The 21508-nt window shown below is 40.3% G+C and overlaps 1 protein-coding gene across 2 annotated transcripts in view; it reads right to left on the bottom strand.

Moving 5' to 3' along the window:
- Nucleotides 1-1532: 1532 nt before the first annotated feature.
- The window catches only part of scamp2 (secretory carrier membrane protein 2), a 58019-nt gene continuing 38043 nt past the window's right edge, over nucleotides 1533-21508 (bottom strand). For both annotated transcript variants that reach the window (XM_059946633.1, XM_059946634.1), the window contains 4 exons: nucleotides 17190-17349; nucleotides 9081-9182; nucleotides 5761-5878; nucleotides 1533-3129 (listed from right to left, as the gene is read on the bottom strand). In XM_059946633.1, coding sequence (XP_059802616.1) covers nucleotides 2983-3129; nucleotides 5761-5878; nucleotides 9081-9182; nucleotides 17190-17349 — 527 coding nt within the window. In that variant the 3' untranslated portion in view covers nucleotides 1533-2982. The remainder of the gene's footprint in view (nucleotides 3130-5760; nucleotides 5879-9080; nucleotides 9183-17189; nucleotides 17350-21508) is intronic.

Here is a 21508-nt window from a genome sequence, read left to right as displayed (position 1 = left end):
AAACTCAAAATGATATTTATTATTGAACTTTGTTTGTTCATTCATTAATCATGCAATGATGAGAACCACTCTAGTCATCTGTGATTTGTAGGGACTGCACAGGTCTGTGGGTATGCAGATAGCTGGAGAGATTAATCCACACTCAAAGTTCTTTGGCAGTGTGGATAAAAGATGGCAGCCAGGTTGGAAGTGGCTGGTTCAGAATTTCCTGGCCAACCAACGTCTCTCTGCTACCTACGTCCTTTCTGGCTTGTGTGTTGCTGCATCTTCTGGAGGGAGGAATGCCACTCAACCCGGTCCTGGGCGATATGTTCCCATGTGTCTGGGTTAATGCCAAAGGCTTTTAGCAAAGTTTTCAGAGTGTCTTTATAGTGTTTCCTTTGGCCTCCTTGGGAAAGTTTCCTGTAGTTCACTGTGAAGCAGCTCATCTGGTAACCGAACAATGTGGCCAACCCAGCATAACTGGGACTTAAAAATACCTCTGGATTTCCTGATGTTTGTGATCCTGCCTTTTTATTCACTTAGTCCATTTCTGACTCCTCGTTAACTGTACTGTACAACTCTATCTATCCCCCTCATAATTTTAAATACCTCTATCAAGTCCCCCCTCAACCTTCTATGCTCCAAAGAATAAAGACCTAACTTATTCAACCTTTCTCTGTAACTTAAGTACTGAAACCCAGGTAACATTCTAGTAAATAAGATAAATATTTTTATTTTAGCACAAATGTTTTAGAGGACATTCGCATGGAATTTATTTTTAACATAAAAGTGAGGCTAACAATATACATTCCATCAGAAAGTTCATTCAAAGAAATGAACATCCCACTGACAACAGTGAAAATAAAAAAAAATTACATCCGGTCTCTTCAATATGATTTTAATACTATTAATAGAAAGAAGTCCTGTAAACCAGGAGTTCTGAAGATAAAGAGTCCCTAAATTGACACTACTTATTCTGTTTAGTTCTGTGCTAAGCTCATTTGGTAGCACAGCACCTGTTATACGCCAAACTAACCTGCAAGGAGGAAAAAAAAGAGAAGTCTTTGTGAATAATTCAAACAGGAAAGCTGCATCTATATTTTCTATGTATTCTAACATTTCAGTGGTAATTACATTGAAAAACACAAAATAATCCACCTATCAAAGTGAAGGATCATGTCTGAGAAGGTTCTTTTTATGGGAATATTATTTTTGTTGACTTAGAAAGGACTTTAAGATGCACGTTCTGGGTCATTCAGAACAGCTAACATCCACAGAGGCCAAATCCTGGTCTGAACCAATGCATACTTGTGGCTTCCTATCAGCTTGAATTTAGCCAGCTATCTGGGAGGAAAGCAAGAGACAGACATTTTGCTTTACATTTAAAAAAAGTTAACAAGTATCATGGATTTTCCTGCCAGTCCAAGTTAGTTGTTTTTGGAGGGAATATGCTCAAAAAGTATAAAGCAATAGTGCAAAAAATTTTAAAAATTAAACTTGTACACCATCTAGATGTTAAAAACACTAAGTAATTCAGAACACACAGCATCTCAGTTTGTAAATTGTTTATTGATATGGCTGGTTATTAATGTATGACTGCACAATCATATGCAAAAACCAGCCAAAACCCAAAATAGAGAGGAGCTTTGGTAGTACTGTTCCCAGTTACAGAACACCATTTATAAAAATTAACATCGGAATGATTAAATTAATGTATTTAAAATGAGGTGCACTTAAGATCCAAATGAATTAAGACTAATTTAGTTACTATATATATCAGAGTAAACATCAAATCTGGCCAATTAACCTCCTTAAGACAAAAACTTCATTCAAATACTTCTTCCGCCACCCCCCCCACCCCCACACAAATATTTCATTTTAATAAAGGGGACAGTTTGAAGTGATTCTAACAAGGGATCATGTTTCGATGAATGACGAGAAAAACTGCCCAACCAATACCATCATTGCTTAAAAACACACCTTTAAATATGCACAAAATTCAGAATCACAAAAATTGATAAAAAAAAAATGGAAGATATTCTTCAGATTCAGACAGTTATAATTCAAATACTCAGGTTTATGAAGTAGGCATCTGTAAACAGATCAGATATATACTGGGCAGAATGGGAATGAGTTTCAACTGAACAGTATGGTATTAAAGCATCAGGGAAAAAAAGGTACACACACTAATGTTTACTATTTGTTGTTTCTTGTGCAATTTTGTTTTTGAAAATAAATGCCTTCTGTGGGTTGGATGTATGTTTGAAATGGTGGTAGCTGTTCTCTTTCCAGTGCTGCTTGACCTGCTGATCATTTCCAGGAGTTTACATCTTTAAATACTTTTTTAAAAAAATAGGCCAAACAATTTGAACCTAAAACATCACTGACTCAACCATTAATTAACTTCTTGAAGCATTTAAAGATAAATGTTATTACAATGCTGGCAGGTTTCACTGGTATAACTTTTACACCAGTTTAAAAAAAAACAAATGCATGACTGGTAACCATAGCAAAAAAAAAAGATCATACCCAGTAATTTCCCACATAATTAGCAGAGTTAATAAGTAATGCTACTGAATATAACAGATGACCACCCCTTGCTTGCATTATAGTGTTGAGCAATATCACAAACACTAATAAAACACTGTGCCTGATGAAGACAGTTTAAAAGATAAAATTAGTTTGATATTTACCCTTTTCTGTAAATGTACCTCCCCAATGATCAATACATTGGTTAATGATTCTTCATAGACAAGAAAATATGAAAAATTCCATAAATATGTACATGTATTTTTTTAATCCCAAACAATTGAGCAGCTGTTTCCTGACTGTAGGAAGTACAGTGATATTGTCATTGCATCTGTTTGAAACCCTCTGATTAAAACCAAATATCTTTACCCCCTTATTAGCTAGACACACAAAGTACACATTTTGCCCAATGAAAGTGCATCTTTTATAAAGAACATACAAAGAGAAAGTTTGAGAAATAATTCCCAATGATTAGTTTCCTTGGAAGGTGCTCTGTGCAGCAGCTGACGCGGCTGAAGCTGCAGCATTTCGCACGGCAGGACTGGAGAAGACCCCTTGTGAGAATTCCTCCTGCGCTCTCTGAAAGCTAGCCCCCGACCTGCGGAATATCGAGTGTACCTGAAGGAATGAATGGAAGAGAAAATCAGGTTTTTTTTTCCAAATGTATATTTACGTGATGAAATTTTCATTATCACAGCTTCCACTTTCTTGAAACATTTAAACATTGCAATCACGTTCCAAGAGACTTGATGAGGTTGCAAAATGTAAAGAGCAATTGAAAGGCAAAGAACATTCAGAGGGAATTTAGCCTAAGTTGGTTTTTAAAAGACGGACAACTGGAGAGAGGCAAGATAGGAAGAGAATTCCTAACAAGAGAAGGAATTCCACCCCCCACTCTCAGGATTTTGTGTGATCTGTATCTGAAATCCATCTACCCACCATTGCTCTGTAACCTTCAGAATTTAGCAATAAGAGACTAAACTAGCACCTACTACTTTCACCCCCCAATGAATAATTCCACATTTTTATTTCCCTTAGCTTCAATTTCTTTTTGCTGAACATTTCTCGTGACTAAGTTGGTCCTTAATGTTAAGTTTATGATCTCTTGTCCTAGACACCTCTACCCTTAAAAATACTAAAGGCCTGTCAAATTATACCTAAACTTTAAATTGCCAAGAAAGTTGTATAATTAATAAAAACAAGAGATCTACTGATGCTACACTACATCAATAACTGCATTAGTGCTGCTTCCTGCATCATGCGGAGCTTGTTGACTTAATCAACTTTGCCTCCAACTTCCACCATCCCCTCAAATTTATCTGGTCCATGTCAGACATCTCTCTCCCCCATCTCGATCTGTCTCCATCTCTGGAGATAGCTTATCTACTGATGTCTTTTATAAACCCACTGACTCTCACAGCTACCTGAACTACACCTCTTCCCACCCCGTTACTTGTAAAAATGCCATCCCCTTCTCTCAACTCCTCCATCTCCTTCACATTTGCTCTCAAGATGAGGCTTTTCATTCCAGAACGAAGGAGGTATCCTCCTCCTTCAAAGATCAACGCTGCTCTCAACCATTTGCCCTCTTCCATTTCACACATGTCTGCCTTCACCCTATCCTCCCGCCACCCCACCAGAGATAGAGGCTGATGGGGTGGTAGATGGGGATAAGAGGAACCCTAAGTCCAGCACGATTCTCCACAACTTCTGCTACCTCCCATGGGATCCCACCACCGACTTTCAGTTTTCTGTAGGGATTGTTCCCTACTCAACTTCCTTGCCCATTCATCCTTCCGCACTGATCTCCTTCCTTACGAACAGAACAAGTGCAACACCTGCCCCTCTACATCCTCCCTCACTACAACTCAGACCCCAAACAGTCCTTCCAGGTGAGGCAACACTTCACCTAGGAGTCTTTTGGATCTACTACATCCAGTACTCCCTGTGTGGCCTCCTGTATATCATTGAGACCCAATGTAGATTGGGAGACTGCTTCACCAAGCACCTACTAGAAAAGAGTCTTCACCAAGCACCTACTAGAAATGAGAAAAAGTAGGATCTCCCAGTTTCCACCCATTTTAATTCCATTTCCCATTCTGACATGTCAGTCCATGGCCTCCTTTACTGTTGTGAAGAGGCCATACTCAGGTTGGAGAAGTAACACCTTATATTCCGTCTGGTTAGCCTCCAACCTGATGGCATGAACATTGATTTCTCGAACTTCCAGTAACATCCTCCCCCCGCTTCATAATTTCCCATTCAGCTCTCTCCACCCTCTCCTATCAGATTCCCCTTTACCAGCCCTTTATCTCTTTTACCAATCAACTTCCCAGCTCTTTACTTCATCTTCTCCCTTTCCCCCTGTTTCACCAATCACCTTATCTTCCTCCCCTCCCCCCCGCCTAATTCTGACTCATCTTTTTTTTCCTCCAATCCTGATGAAGGGTCTCCACCCGAAACATCAACTATACTCTTTTCCATAGATGCCGCCTAGCCTGCTGAGTTCCTCCAGCAATTTGTGTGTGTTACTTGGATTTCCAGCATCTGCAGATTTTCTCTTGATTCTGCAGATACTGGAAATCCAGAGCAACACACACACAAAATACTGGAGGAACTCAGCATCTATGGAGAGGAATAATCAGTCAACGATTCAGGCTGAGACCCTTCAATACGACTGGACAAGTATGATTACTTTAGGTTAGTCCTGATAAAGGACTGAAATATAATTAATGCAATTTCAATTTAACCTGTACAAACATGGCAACATTTGAGTGAACATGCAGTCCTCTTTTCAATCTACAGATATATAATTTTATTGATGTTGACTGTTCAGAACCCTACAGTATTCCAGCTGTAGACTAACATACTAGCCCATATGAGATAAAAGGTAATAGCTTTGTAGCATTTTTTCCTTACACTGCCAGATACACTTTAGTCAACTCCATACGGAACTCCAAATCTGTTTAGACTTGCAATAGGAGGAGAGTGTGGTGCCTTTGATAGAGGTTAAGAGAATAGGGATGAAAAACATCAAATCAGAATTTTAGATGAGGTGTGCGGAGAGATGTGGAGCCAGTACAGGTTAACAAAGACTGGAGTAATGAGCTCAGATGAAATAGTGTAAAAGAGTTGGAGAAGCTGAACATTTTGGAAGGTAGATATCCAGCACTGGAAATAGTCAAGTCCGTAAACAAAAGGTCAGCTGGGCACATTAATGGAAGACAGATGCAAGGCAAGCATTCTTACCCTTTGCATGAGAAACAAAGCCAAGACTGCGCACGCTGTGAAAAATGCTGCTACTACCATCATGATAATTGCCACAGCAAGGTTGGTGCGTGTCCAACTTAGAGCCGCAATCCATCCACTAGAAGGAAAATACAAACAGGTTACAGCAGCAGGCTAACGTTTTCCTGCAGGTTTCAAATGCCATTATTAATGCAAGCAGAAAATCAACTCGGCAGACTGAGCTTCTAAGTAAATTGCAAATCCATACTAGTTAGTAAACTGATAAAAGGTGGAAAAAAGGTATTGGAATGAACGCAGGAATACATTAATACACTTGACCGTTGTCCATCATCGTAGGGTACAGGTTCATGATTAGTTTCTAGTAATGAATTTGCACTACCAGAGGCAACAGGTTCAGTATATTGGCTGCTACATTAAAACACAGGTCAATGACTGTTACATGGGATGGTCCAAATGGCCTGGTGAATAAAATGATACTCCACTGTTCTGGACTAATCTGTGCAAACTCTTTCAAAATGGGGCATGGATGTGGGTTTAGGTGAAGCCAGTTGATGTACTGTTCAATGCGTAAGCTACATTAATCCACAAAGGATAAAGCACAGAAATTGACACAAATAGGTTTAATTTCTGCTTGGATACTACTGAAACAACAAAAATCACGCATGCCATCTTAGTAGGATGGTTCTTTACTTCACTAATTTCCTTTTTATGCTGCTTGCCCTGATTTTCTGACTTCATCTAAGCCTACACCCACACTCCATTTTCAATAATTTTACTGAGTATTTGCAAGCACAGATAAGTCTAGAAAGCTGAAGTTTCTGATTTTAAAAAGAGATTGTTAAAACTAAGTCTTCCTGATGGAAATGTATTCTTGGTGTTTAACTATTGTGGGTCAAGAAGCCAGTGCTTAACTTGCAAATTACTTGCAAAATATTTGACAACGTAATTGTGACCCATTGGTGGGAAGGATCTGACAAGACAGCATTGTTTGGACCAACAGGTTTTTAGTTATGTATAGAAACAAGAGCTCTTAGAGCTCCAAACTAGAATAGAAAATGTCAGGAGAAGGACATGGTTTGATTAAAGTTTCAGCTTTAAACTGTTCTCAAATTTAAATAAAAGATGGTTCTTGCTCTATTAATACAATAAATAATAGAATTTGGAGTAAGCCACTTGGTTCCTAGGCCTATTCTGCCATTTAGTATTACGATTGGTCTTTTACTTTAAGGTTCAACCGAACAGCCCTGATTTCCTTCAACAATAAAAACCTGTCAAATTTGTCTTTAATATGGAGTGACTGAGTCCTTTCTGTTAGAGAATTCTAAAGATCCACAACCTTATGAGTGCAGAAATTCCTTCTCATCTCACTGTGGAATGATGGGACTCCGCATTTGGTACCGCTGGCTCTACATACTCTAGAGGAAAATCTCATCGTCTACTCTGTTAAGCCCTCAAGTATCTTGCATGCTTCAGAAAGATAATCTTTTAAACAGTTCAAACTCCCATTTAATTTCAGGAGTTACAATGATGAACTTTGGTTGCAGTCAATTAGTCACAAATATTCTTTAGGAAGGGAGATCAGACAAGTATCCAATATGAAGGGTGTGGACAATTCCCCCCCCCCCCAATAAATGCACTGTGCAGTCCACTCCAATTCAAAATTAGTTAATTTTTGGAATTTTAATGCACATTACAGTTCTTCAAATGTTATCGTTTTATCTCCTTTTGTTCAGAACGATACTGTTTAATTCAAATGACTTAAGTTCCTGTGCAAAAAATGGAACGAATTATGACGAGTAGACCACTTATGGATGAGCCATTTACACATCTGAACTTGCTCTAGCTTTTTTTTAAAGCAGGAATTTGAAATACACGCATTAGATTAGTAGCACATTTGTTCTTTCTTCTGGCTAGAATATTTTTACATTAATTTTAAAAAAATTATCTAATGTGGAACAGGCCCTTCCAACCCAACAAGCCACACTGCCCACACTTATTTAACTCTAATCACAGAACAATTTACAATGACCGATTAACTTACTAATCTGCATGTCTTTGGAATGTGAGAGGAAGCCGGAACACTTGGAGGAAACCCATGTGGTTTACAGCAAGACTGTACCAATTTTCTTACAGACAGTGCCAGAATTTAACTCTGAACTCCAGAGTGCCCAGAGCTGTAATAGCATTGTGCTAACCACTGTTATGAATGTACCACAGCTCTGAGGGGCCGAAGGGGTGGGAGCAGCCCCCTCCTTCTGGAGAATCGCAAGAGCACTATTAATTCGGGTCTTGGACCCAGGAAAATGAGAGACAATGCAACGGTTTTGGCCAGGGCTCTTAGAGACACCTGTGTGAAGTGCATGACCCTGCTACGTGACAGCTACCATGGATATGGACACCCTCGGGCAATGTGGGGGTGGGGATTGCATCACCCTACTTTGATGGACATCTACAACTCTGTAAGTCAAGATAAAAGGGGACTGCAGAAGGCGGTACCCCAGCGAAGGTACCAGAAGGACTCCATCGCTCAGCGCTCCCGTGATAGCTGGAAGCCATTCAAAAGCCACATGCACTCCATAACTCCTTTGCCTGGGGAGCGGGTGGCTGATAATACCGAGAAGGACTTCGAACTAATAACAGGGAAACAATGCTCCCCTGATTCAACGGAGTTGCTTCATCAAAGACCCGGGCAAGTTTTTCCGTTTCTCCTCAATCTCTCTAAAACACGTGAAACCCAGCGATTCCCCAAAAAGACTGAAGCCTGCAGACTTCTGAGTGATTCTTATATTTCCAACGGACAATATATTATCCCCTAGACAACAGTCGAGATTATTTCTTAATGATGATTATTGCTATACCCGCGCTTTAGATTGAGTTTTGCCGATGTATATGTTCTGAATGTTTGTATTAACCTTACTTTTGTGCCCCCCTTTATGAATAAAAATGTTTGAAAATAGTGCCATCAGACTCCAATGGACCTCTCTATCTTTGCTGGTAAGTTATCCAGTTACTGGATACGTAACACCACTACTCTACAGTGGTTTTAGCAAGCAACAGTACAGTAATCACTACAAATATGCTACAAAGAGATTTGTCACAACGTCTTGAGATGGCTGAATTCAATCAAAGTAACAAAATAGAGAATTAAAAACACAGTGGGAGCGAATGGTCTATACAAAAGTGACTGTCCAGTGACAATAGTCATGAAGCATCACAGCATCTGCCTACAAAGAATAACATATCTATTGGAGAAGAAAGCTAAAGCTAACAAGACACTCAAGTCAGTGAAGAACAATATGATCACAGAATGGAATGCTTACCTGACACCCCAGTTAGGAATACCAATTGCCTGAATGACATATAGAATAATTTGACAGAAGAAAATGAAGAAGAAGAAAAAGAAGTTGAACGAACTATCAGACCTGAAAAACAAATGGAAGAAAATTAGGTGTTACAAATCATTTACTCTGTATGTTTAATCCCCATCATTCATTCCTGCTACATTTTTCTACACAAAAGGAAAAAGAAAATCACAAATTTGACTTTGATTCTCCAGCAGTATAATCACCCAAAAGGTTTGGCAGGTATTATATTATTGTGAGTGCTTCTTCAACAATTTTCTTCAGTGCTTTAGAATTATTTATTTTTATTACATTTAATTCTTGAAAATTTAGAATATTCCTGACATGCAGAACTTCCAAAATTTCAAAATAAGTTTTACAACTGACCAACACATGCATCACTTAATCAGCTGTCAATGCTCCATTCTCTCACTTTCATTGTTAAGTGTCATTTTCACCTTTTTCCACTTCCAATGAAAGTCCATTGACCCAAGTCACACGCTGTTTCCCCCTCCCTCTACAAATGTTGCCCAAGTACTGTACTTTTAGCATTTGGGTTTTATTTCATGCAAAAACTTGTTCTAGTTCCCCATGTAAAAGCACTTACCTAAAAGCACTGCCAAGATGGTCCTTATTAGTGTTACAAAAACTTTGAATAGTTCACAACCATTGATCAATCAGCCATGACAATGGATAAATTACTACTGGCAGGAAGTTTTGTCCATTAATTTTAACCTCACCTTTGGATCTTAGGATTTGACATGCATTGTCATGGTTTCATGAGATAATTTAATTTCAGCCTTGAACTTTGTTCAAAATAGTCATTTTAATGCTCATTTGTAAACACAACCCACTCACAACTTTGGACTATGTTTTCAATACTTAAGCTGCAAATATGTCAATTATTTCATCACTGAAAATATTGAAACTTTGTACGTAATAAATATACAATACCATTTCGTGCAAAGGAAAAAATAAGAACCATTAGGAAACACTGATCAAGCTGGGAGTCCTTTGTGTTAGGGAGAAGCTAGAGGGATGACTTAGAACTTTAAAACAATCTGGGCAGGGGCCAGTGTTAATAGGTTAGGCACAGAATAAACGTTTTCAATTAAGTGAGAAATCAAAACAATTGGTTATTAAATAAGAAAGTTGAGTAATAAATGTAACAAGTATTTAGGAAGTACTTTCAGAACTTAGATCTGCAAGAATGTGGAAATTATGAGCTCAGGTGATTAAAGGAGGTCAGTGGATAATCAGAAGCGAATGCATAAATACTGGACAAATTAGGTCAAACAGCTCTGCTGTATTATTGTAAAGTAATAAATTTGGATAATTTATTCACTCATTTCAATTTCTAGCTTTATTTTTGGTGTTATGACTGATTTAAAAATTTCTAGGATCATTTCAAATGAGACCAGGTATTTAGCTCTTTTGTTCTCTTCTTTAAATGGCTTCCATCAGGCTTGCTTGAAGAAATCGCTGATGAATTATCATCAGTCAGAACATCACCTGCAGCACCAGGGGTCCCACACTCTCAATCACTCACACTTTGATCAGGAATGCCAGCCATTCCATCCCTAGAACACATTTCAGGAAATCCGATCATCTGGCTAGCCTCCTCTTACCTGCGCACTGGCAAAGGTTAAATAGCAAGGAAGCAGAGACAAGGACAATAGGTGGTCATGGGAGGAAGAGCAGCCACTATGGGATTGCTTTCAGTCAGTGGACTGGGCTATGTTCAAAGACTCAATTTTAATGAATACACCATAGTTGTCAAGTACTCTATAAAGACACTTGTAGACGAGTGTGTCCCACATAATTATTCAGCATCTTCCCTAACCAGAAGCTTTGGATGAACCAAGAGATACACAATCTGCTGAGGGCCAGATCAGTGACATTCAGGCTTAGTGACCAAAAAAAATACAAGTCCAATTAGAACCTCTGGAAAGCCATCTCACATGCTGCCAATACCAATGCCCTTGAACAGAAAAGCTTATAAAATGTGGTGGATATAGTATAGTCCATCAGAGATAAAGCCCTCTCCATCATTAAGCATGTTGCAGCATTAAGCAAGGAGCACTGATGCAGGAAAGCAGCGACCATCATCAAGGATCCCACCATCCATCCATGCTCTCTTCTCACTGCTACCATCAGGGAGGTACAGGACCCCAAGGTCCCACACCACACGGTTCAGTAACAGTTATTGCCTCTCCACCATGAGGCTTCTAAACCAGTGGATAACCTCAACACTTTAACTGACTCCACATACCATGAACTCACTTTCAAAGACACAATTCCTGTTCTTAATATTCATTACTTATTATTATTGTTGTAGTCTTTTGCACATTGGCTGTTTGACAATATTTGTTCTGTGGAGTTTTTCCAATGATTATTTTGATTCTTTGTATTTACCGTGAATGTCTAAAAGAAAATGAACCTCAGGGTAGCATATGATGACATAAACGTACTTTGATAATAAATTGACTTTCAACTTTGAAGAGATGTCATGGAACAGTTCAACTTGACTGATTTTTGTAATCTCTCCCACTCTGCAAAACAGTCTTGCTAGAATTGATTTCTGTATAATGGTAATATAATGGTATCACTGACATTTTTAAGTACAGTTTTGAAAATGTAAAGGTTCTGTCCACATAGTACTATTTATAAACAGATAATCACACTTGAAATGGAACCTACCAATGCAAACTTGCAATGCTACAATTACAGTCAGTCCCTGGGTTACGTACGAGTTCCTTTCCTGAGTCCGTCTTTAAGTCGGATTTGTATGCAAGTCGGAACGAGTACATCCGGTATTATTTAGCATCAGTTAGTCAAACGTTTGTCTTAGAATATAGTATATATTTTACCTTTCTATGGGTATAAAACACTTAAGAAATGTACGTATTCCAATAATTAAACCACTGTGTTGCTTAGTAATAATTGTAGCTTTCATCGGGGCAGGGCCTTTCACATACTTCATTATTCTCACTTTATCCGTTATCCTTTAAAATTGTTCCAATCATTGACAGACTGTAGCCTAATGCTTTTCCAATGACTGATGGCGTTTCACCTTTTTCCAAACGCTTTATTATTTCCACTTTACTTTCAATCGCGATCGCTTCCAGTCAATGGAGCAGAAACACTGCAGGCGTCAGGTCCCAAGCTCCGCTGGCTCTCGAGGTCCGCTGGGTCCTAAGGACCACAGCACTGATTTCCCAGGTGCTAAACTGTACCGCACTGAGACAGGTTAAATGGGACAAGTGGGGGCTGTGCTGGGTTTGGGTAATTGATCCTCCACAATATTCCGCGTGGGAATTTAAACTGGAGGTGGCAATATATTTTTTTTACGAGGTCGAGTTGCAAGCTTGACATCAACCTGGCACGGATGGTACGGGAGTCACTGGATCGATAATCAACCCGGCACGGGACTGGTCTGTCACTAAATCGAACTCGGGAACCTCCGTTCTCTAGCCTGGTGCTGATCTGACTGTGCCACCAGCCGACCGGAATGATGGGACAGGGTCAGGATGAATCTTACTAAGAAAAATTTAAGCCAAATACAAAGTTAAACACTCAACACAGTGACAACGGCAATGACTTAAAATGGCAGATGTCATCGTGTCTTGACTTAAAATGGCGGACTGCGTTGCAATCCGGCTTAAAATGGCGGACGGCGTTCTCATTTCTCGGTTCATCTAGGGAGGCTATTTGGGTGGAATTGAGGAATGGGAAAGGTGTAGTAACACTTATAGGGGTGTATTATAGACCACCTAATGGGGAGCAAGAATTAGAGGAGCAAATTTGCAAGGAGATAGCAGATTTTTGTAGTAAGCACAAGGTTGTGATTGTGGGAGATTTTAATTTTCCACACATAGACTGGGAAGCCCATTCTGTAAAAGGGCTGGATGGTTTGGAGTTCGTAAAATGTGTGCAGGATAGTTTTTTTGCAGCAATACATAGAGGTACTGACTAAAGAAGGGGCAGTGTTGGATCTTCTGTTAGGGAATGAGATAGGTCAGGTGACGGACATATGTGTTGGGGAGTACTTTGGGTCAGTGATCACAATACCATTAGTTTCAATATAATTATGGAGAAGGATAGGACTGGACCCAGGGTTGATATTTTTGATTGGAGAAAGGCTAACTTTGAGGAGATGCGAAAGGACTTAGAAGGTGTGGATTGGGACAATTTGTTTAATGGGAAGGATGTAATAGAGAAATGGAGGTCATTTAAAGGTGAAATTTTGAGGGTACAGAATCTTTATGTTCCTGTAAGGTTGAAAGGAAAGGTTAAAAGTTTGAGAGAGCCATGGTTTTCAAGGGATATTGGAAACTTGGTTCGGAAAAAGTGGGAGATCTATAATAAATATAAGCAGCATGGAGTAAATGAGGTGCTCGAGGAATATAAAGAATGTAAAAAGAATCTTAAGAAAGAAATTAGAAAAGCTAAAGGAAGATATGAGGTTGCTTTGGCAAGTAAGGTGAAAATAAATCTGAAAGGTTTCTACAGTTATATTAATAGCAAAAGGATAGTGAGGGATAAAATTGGTCCCTTAGAGAATCAGAGTGGACAGCTATGTGTGGAGCCGAAAGAGATGGGGGAGATTTTGAACAACTTCTTTTGTTTGGTATTGACTAAAGAGAAGGATATTGGATTGTGTAAGGTAAGGGAAACAAGTAGGGAAGTTATGGAAACTATGATGATCAAAGAGGAGGACGTACTGGCACTTTTAAGGAATATAAAAGTGGATAAATCTCTGGGTCCTGACAGGATATTCCCTAGGACCTTGAGGGAAGTTGGTGTAGAAACAGCAGGGGCTCTGACAGAAATATTTCAAATGTCATTAGAAATGGGGATGGTGCTGGAGGACTGGTGTATTGCTCATGTGGTTCCATTGTTTAAAAAGTGTTCTAAGAGTAAACCTAGCAATTATAGGCCTGTCAGTTTGACGTCAGTGGTGCGTAAATTAATGGAAAGTATTCTTAGAGATGGTATATATAACTATCTGGATAGACAGGGTCTGATTAGGAATAGTCAGCATGGATTTGTGCGTGAAAGGTCATGTTTGACAAATCTTATTTAATTTTTTGAAGAGGTTACGAGGAAAGTTGACAAGGGTAAGGCAGTGGATGTTGTCTATATGGACTTCAGTAAGGCCTTTGACAAGGTTCCGCATGGAAGGTTCAATCGTTAGGTATTAATATTGAAGTAGTAAAATGGATTCAACAGTGGCTGGATGGGAGATGCCAGAGTGTAATGGTGGATAACTGTTTGTCAGGTTGGAGGCTGGTGACTAGTGGTGTGCCTCAGGGATCTGTATTGTGTCCAATGTTGTTTGTCATATACATTAATGATCTGGATGATGGGGTGGTAAATTGGATTAGTAAGTATGCAGATGATACTAAGGTAGGTGGTGTTGTGGATAATGAAATAGGTTTTCAAAGTTTGCAGAAAGATTTAGGCCAGTTAGAAGAGTGGGCTGAGCGATGGCAGATGGAGTTCAATGCTGATAAATGTGAGGTGCTACATTTTGGTAGGAATAATCCAAATAGGACATACATGGTAAATGGTAGGGCATTGAAGAATGCAGAACAGAGTGATCTAGGAATAATGGTGCATAGTTCCCTGAAGGCGGAATCTCATGTGGATAGGGTGAAGAAAGCTTTTGGTATGCTGGCCTTTATAAATCAGAGCATTGAGTATAGGAGTTGGGATGTAATGTTAAAATTGTACAATGCATTGGTAAGGCCGAATTTGGAGTATTGTGTACAGTTCTGGTCACCGAATTATAGGAAAGATATCAACAAAATAGAGACAGTACAGAGAAGATTTACCAGAATGTTACCTGGGTTTCAGCACCTAAGTTACAGGGAAAGGCTGAACAAGTTAGGTCTTTATTCTTTGCAGCGTAGAAGGTTGAGGGGGGACTTGATACAGGTATTTAAAATAATGAGGGGGATAGATTGAGTTGACGTGGATAGGCTTTTTCCATTGAGAGTAGGGGAGATTCAAATAAGAGGACATGATTTGAGAGCTGGGAGGCAAAAGTTTAAGGGTAGCACGAGGGGGAATTTCTTTACTCAGAGTGGTAGCTGTGTGGAATGAGCTTCCAGTAGAAGTGGTAGAGGCAGGTTCAGTATTGTCATTTCAAGTAAAATTGGATAGGTATATGGACAGGAAAGGAATGGAGGGTTATGGGTTGAGTGCGGACCACTGGGACTAGGTGAGAGTAAGCATCGGTGCGGACTAGAAGGGCAGAGATGGCCCGTTTCCGTGCTGTAATTGTTATATGGTTCGTAAGTACGAGTTTTTCTGTAAGTCAGACGTTCGTAACTCAGGGACTGCCTGTATACCATCCATCAGGTAATATTACAACATTTGCGACGAACAAAGCAAAAAGACTTTCACTTCTATTAAATTGTGGTATCAATTACATATATCTCAAAATTTTAAGTTTAAATATATTATCAAAGTACATATATGTCACCATATACTACCCCGAGATTTATTTTCTCACAGTAGTGAGAATGTGGAGAGGGTAAGGGGTAAGTGTAGAAGGGGGGGACGAGGGGTAAGTGTAGCAAAGTATGCGTACAGGACTAGGGACAGAGTATGTCATTAGGGAAGTGTAGGAGGACAGGGAACATGTAACTAGAGTACCAAATGGATATGGCAACCACAAAGAAAGGGGAACCTTGCCACCGCAAGACAATGTGTCTGGCAAAGTATCTGAGCTATATACCTATTTCGAGTGTTTTGCTTGCGTCCATACTTATTCCAAGTATTTCGCTTGCGTCTATGCTCATTCTGAGTATTTCGCATGCTTAGCTATGCAATAGCCAATCAATCGATGAATATGAATTGGTAACCATATTTGCGAATGTAGTGCCCCGCTTTTGGGTATAAGTATGACCTCTGTGAACCGACAAATTGTGAGTTGGCTACCTTACGCTCGAAGTGCGTGTGGCCGCGAACTCCTCTCTGAATAAAAACAGCTTCAGAGGTAATTTCGTGTCTCTGGTGTTTTTTCCTCAACTGAGCAGGTTAATAATTTCAGGTTAACAGTAGAACAAAGAATACAACAGAATCAATGAAAAATAACACAAAGACTGACAAAGAACTAATGTGCAAAGACAGACAAATTGTGAATAAATGAACACAACTAAGAATATAATTCTAAACTTCTTGAAAGTGAGACCATAGTTGTGGAATCAGATCAGAGTTGAGGTGAGTGAAGTTATTCATGCAGGCTCAGCAACTTGAGGGTCGAGGTGTAATAACTGTCCCTGAACCTGGTTGTGTGGGACCCAAGGTTCCTATGCTTCCTTCCCAATGGCAGCAGTAAGAGGAGAATAGGGCTTGATGATGGAGGCTGCTTTCTTGTGGCAGTGCTCCTTGTAGATGTGCCGAATGGTGGGGAGGGGTTTGCCAGTGATGGATTGGGCTGTGTCCACTCCTTTTTGTAGGCTTTTCTGTTCCTGGGCATTGGTGTTTCCATACCAGGATGAAACATAGTCAGTCAGGACACTGTGCATCTATAGAAGCCTGTCAAAGTTTTAGATGATAATCCAAATCTGGTCAAACTAAGGCAGTTGAGGTGCTGTCCTGCCTTCTTTGTAATGCCATTTACATGTTGGTCCCATGAGAGATCCTCTGATACTATAGTGCCAAAGAATTTAAACTTAATGACCTTCTGCACCCTCAATCCCCTACTGAGTGTCGGTTCAAGGATATCTATCAGTATTGACCCCACAATGTGCAATTCTGTAATTCCACTCCCATATTTGGCCCAGTTGGAGTAGGATTAGAGAATTTCTCATAAACCATGTACATACAGACTTACTTGTGTCACACAGTGGATACATATTGTGGTCACGAGACAAATGTTATCAGAAGCACTCAAAATTATATTCTCATCAAAGCTAATTAGCTTTTATTTTTGTAACAACAATATAGTATACTTCTGAGCTTTTGTTATCAGAACTATAAATTGGGATTAAAACTGATTAAAATAGCTTTCTCTGCCAAACTCTTCAAATAAAGTCATGGGAGAAAATATCAGCATCTACCTAGAACACATCTTACCTGAAAGCCTTGTAAACTGGCCTATACCAACACAGGAAGGCACAAGGAGTGAAGAGCAAAAACCACAAGATTGCCAAGCCAAAGTCGACTCCATATGTTGCATTGAGAATAAACTCAGCCAAGCAAGCAAGAAGATTCAAGAAGAGTGTGACCGCATGAACTGTTGGAAAGAGGAAAGGATAAGTTTTAATCAGAAAGCAAAATACAACATAATAAAAATCTTAAAACCAAAAAAGACTGAAATTACACAATAAGTGAGGCAGAATCTGTAGGCAGAGAACCAGAGTTGACATTTCAAGTTGAAATTTCACCAGGTGAAGTTTTAAAATCTCATACTATCACATTTAAATTGAAATAAATTTATTTCTTACATCCTTCACATACATGAATAAAAATCTTTATGTTACGTCTCCATCTAAATGTGCAATGTACAATCATAGTAATTTATAATAAATAAAACAGTCAATGTAATATAGAGTACACTCAAGTCAGTGCGAGTTCAGTCTGATGGCCTAGTGGAAGAAGCTGTTCCGGAGCCTGTTGATCCTGGCTTTTATGCTGCGGTACCACTTCTTGGATGGTAGCAGCTGGAATAGATTGTGTTTGGGATGGCTTGGGACCCCAATGATCCTTTTAACACAGCTGTCCTTGTAAATTCCCTGAATCATTGGAAGTTCACAACTGCAGATGCGCTGGACTGTCTGCACCACTCTTGGCAGAGTCCTGTGATTAAGGGAGGTACAGTTCCCACACCAGGCAGTGATGCAGCCAGTCAGGATGCTCTCAATTGTGCCCCTGTAGAAAGTTCTTAGTATTTGGGGGTCCATATCAAACTTCCTCAACTGTCTAAGGTGAAAGAGGCCTTTTTCACCACACAGCTGGTGTGTAGACCACATGTGATATGGATGCCAAAGAACTCGAAGCTGTTTACCCTCTCAACCCCAGATCCATTGATGACAATAGGGATTAGCCTGTCTCCATTCCTCCTGTAATCCACAACCAGCTTCTTTGTTTTTGCGACAGGGAGAGGTTGTTTTCTTGACACCACTGTCAGAGAGATGACTTCTTCCCTGTAGGCCATCTCATTATTATTTGAGATAAGGCCAATCAATGTAGTGTCATCGGCAAATTTAATTAGCAGATTGGAGCTGTGGGTGGTGTACGGTCATGGCTGTATCTTCAAGATACCAGACTGCCTATATTCTAAAATCAGTCAGTTGTCAAAAGTCAGGAACAGAAATACACCAGCTCATGTGTTTGCCAGTGTTTATTTTGAAAACAGATGCACTATCTACACTAATTTCAAACAGCACAACTGCCATGACCTTTCATATTCTTTTTCCAAACAGCTATCATCTTAACTGGACTTCGTAAGTTCAATTAATAATGAACAAATTCCACAATGACCCAATATAAAAACAATGTCAATCTCCTCTCCTTCCCTGTGATTTATCACCAGTCTGCAGAAGCTTGAATAAACATGATTCTGATCATAACTATTTGTAGTCTGTGGACTTTTGCCAGAAAGGCATGTGTCACGAACAGTGACTTGAAGGCTCAAATATCTTCTGAAAATTAATTCCTCTCCTTTCCAATACTGTAGTAAAGCTAAAACTCATACCTTCAATTTGTATCTTCCTGTGAATACAATGCTCATAATTGCAAATAATAACCTACATTTAGCCTGTGGGTTTAGTGCAAATTGATAATCACTCTTCTATATTCTTCAAGTTAGGAAACTAAGGGTTTTAGTTCATAAAATCAAATCTTCACCCATATATGAGCATCCCAAAGTCCCTGAATTTCCAGACCCATACTTGGGGTTCAATTTTTTAAATCTCTAACACAACTAGACTGCATTGACCATCTGCTAGGCTATCAATACCTTGCTTCATTCTTTCTCCAATATAAAGTCAAAGAAGGCTATTTGACTTGTATCACATCCACCATCCTAAACATTTATTACATACACCACTAGCACAGAGTGGTTGCAGAGTGCATAGTCCCCAAAATACAATTTAGCTATGTGCCTAGGCTACTCCAACAGTACCGTCCAGACTACAACCTCTGCCACCATGAAAGGAAAGGGCAAGTGGCACACAGCCTGCAAGGGCTGTGAGATGTACTTGTAACCCCCTGGGTCACCTCAGGCTTGCTCAGCTCGTTCTCGTCTAGGGGGAGCAGCCTTCGGCCCCGCCAAACTGGGTAATCAGCTTGTGTGGATGCTGTGTGATGTCCCCGCCTCGCCCAAAAAACAGACAGTACACCATAAGCTGCGGTCCTCTTCAGTTTGCGTATCAGGAGAAGGTGGGAGTGGAGGATGCTGTCATGTACTTGCTGCACAAATCCCTCTCTCTCCTGGACAGGGTCAGTGGTGCTGTGAGGATTACATTCCTGGACTTCTCTAGTGCCTTTAACACCATCCAGCCCAGGATCTTAAGGCACAAACTAACGGAGATGGGAGTAGACTCACACATGGTGGCTTGGATAACGGACTACTTGACAGACAGACTTCAGTTTGTGCGGTTGGGAGACTGTAGATCTGACATGGTGGTCAGCAGCACAGGAGCGCCGCAGGGGACCATGCTCTCTCCTGTCCTGTTCATCCTGTACACATCAGACTTCCAATATAACTCGGAGTCCTGCCATGTGCAGAAGTTCGCTGATGACACAGCCATAGTGGGGTGTGTCAGGAATGGTCAGGAGGAAGAGTATAGGAAATTGATACAGGACTTTGTGATATGGTGCAACTCAAACTACCTGCGTCTCAATATCACCAAGACCAAGGAGATGGTGGTGGACTTTAGGAGACCTAGGCCTCATATGGAGCCAGTGATCATTAATGGAGAATGTGTGGAGCAGGTTAAGACATACAAGTATCTGGGAGTGCAGTTAGACGAGAAGCTAGACTGGACTGCCAACACAGATGCCCTGTGCAGGAAAGCACAGAGTCGACTGTACTTCCTCAGAAGGCTGGCGTCATTCAATGTTTGTAGTGAGATGCTGAAGATGTTCTATCGGTCAGTTGTGGAGAGCGCCCTCTTCTTTGTGGTGGCGTGCTGGGGAGGCAGCATTAAGAAGAGGGACGCCTCACGTCTTAATAAGCTGGTAAGGAAGGCGGGCTCTGTCGTGGACAGAGAACTGGAGAGTATGACATCGGTGGCAGAGCGGAGGGCGCTGAGTAGGCTACGGTCAACCATGGAAAACCCTGAATATCCTCTGCACAGCACCATCCAGAGACAGAGAAGCAGCTTCAGCGGCAGGTTGCTGTCAATGCAATGCTCCTCAGACAGGATGAAGAGATCATTACTCCTCAAAGCCATTCGGCTCTACAATTCAACCACCAGGGGCAAGACATGTTAAAGTGCCGGGGTTAGGACTGAGCTTAAGTTACCACTCAATGCACTTTAGTAAACTATTTAAGAACTTTTTAAAAGCTATTTATTAATGCTTTTTGGGAGGGTGATTTTAGATGCATATCATATTTATACTGAGTTAAATACTGTATGTAATTAGTTTTGCTACAATAAGTGTATGGGACACCGGAAAAATGTTGGATTTCCCCTTGGGGATGAATAAAGTATCTATCTATAAGCGATTAAATGAGTACAATTTATAAAGGTTACTATAACTAAGTGATTAATAACGATACAGTATATATGAAGAGAAAAAATAAAGAAAAGGCGCCAAACTTATCAAAGTCCAAACCACTTCGTGCACAACCGTTGGAGCTCAATTACTGAATTCTTCTGGCCACCATTCGATCCCCTCCGAATTCCTCGGCTCGCAGCTCAGGACCTTCCGAGTGGTCAACCAAGCACATCTAGCTTCATCCCCCCCTTCCTCGGAGTACCTCCTGGCCCCAAACCCCCGCTTGGGGTCCGTTCCTCGCCCAGTTTACAGCATTGCATTCTCTCTCTCAACCCCCTTGCGCTGATCTGCCCAAAAGCCCGTCAACAACCGCTTACAGACTCAGAAGAAAGAACAACATTAATCCCCATTTGGTTTACAAAGGAATACAATTCTTGTTATCAGTAAATTTTAACCCAAACAAGCTTCCAGCACTCTCTCGTAACAAAGGAGCATTCCTGCTTTTAACAAAACAAAGAAGCCCTTTTGATTACATACACAGTAACAAAGAAAAAAGAAGAAACCCCCTTTCCACTCTCCCCCCACCAAATAAAAGTCATGTCCTCATGACTATTAAATAACTCGCCACCTTTCCTGCCAACACACCGTAACCCAAGCACAAACAGTGACATCTCCTCCCCACACAGTAAACCTCATGCCCTGTTCCTCAGGCGCTACTTAGGCCAACT

The sequence above is a fragment of the Hypanus sabinus genome, chromosome 21 (genome assembly GCF_030144855.1).
Source record: "Hypanus sabinus isolate sHypSab1 chromosome 21, sHypSab1.hap1, whole genome shotgun sequence".
Classification (NCBI taxonomy): Eukaryota; Metazoa; Chordata; class Chondrichthyes; order Myliobatiformes; family Dasyatidae; genus Hypanus; species Hypanus sabinus.
Note: the sequence above shows the minus strand (reverse complement) of the source record. Positions and strands in the feature narration are given on the sequence as shown.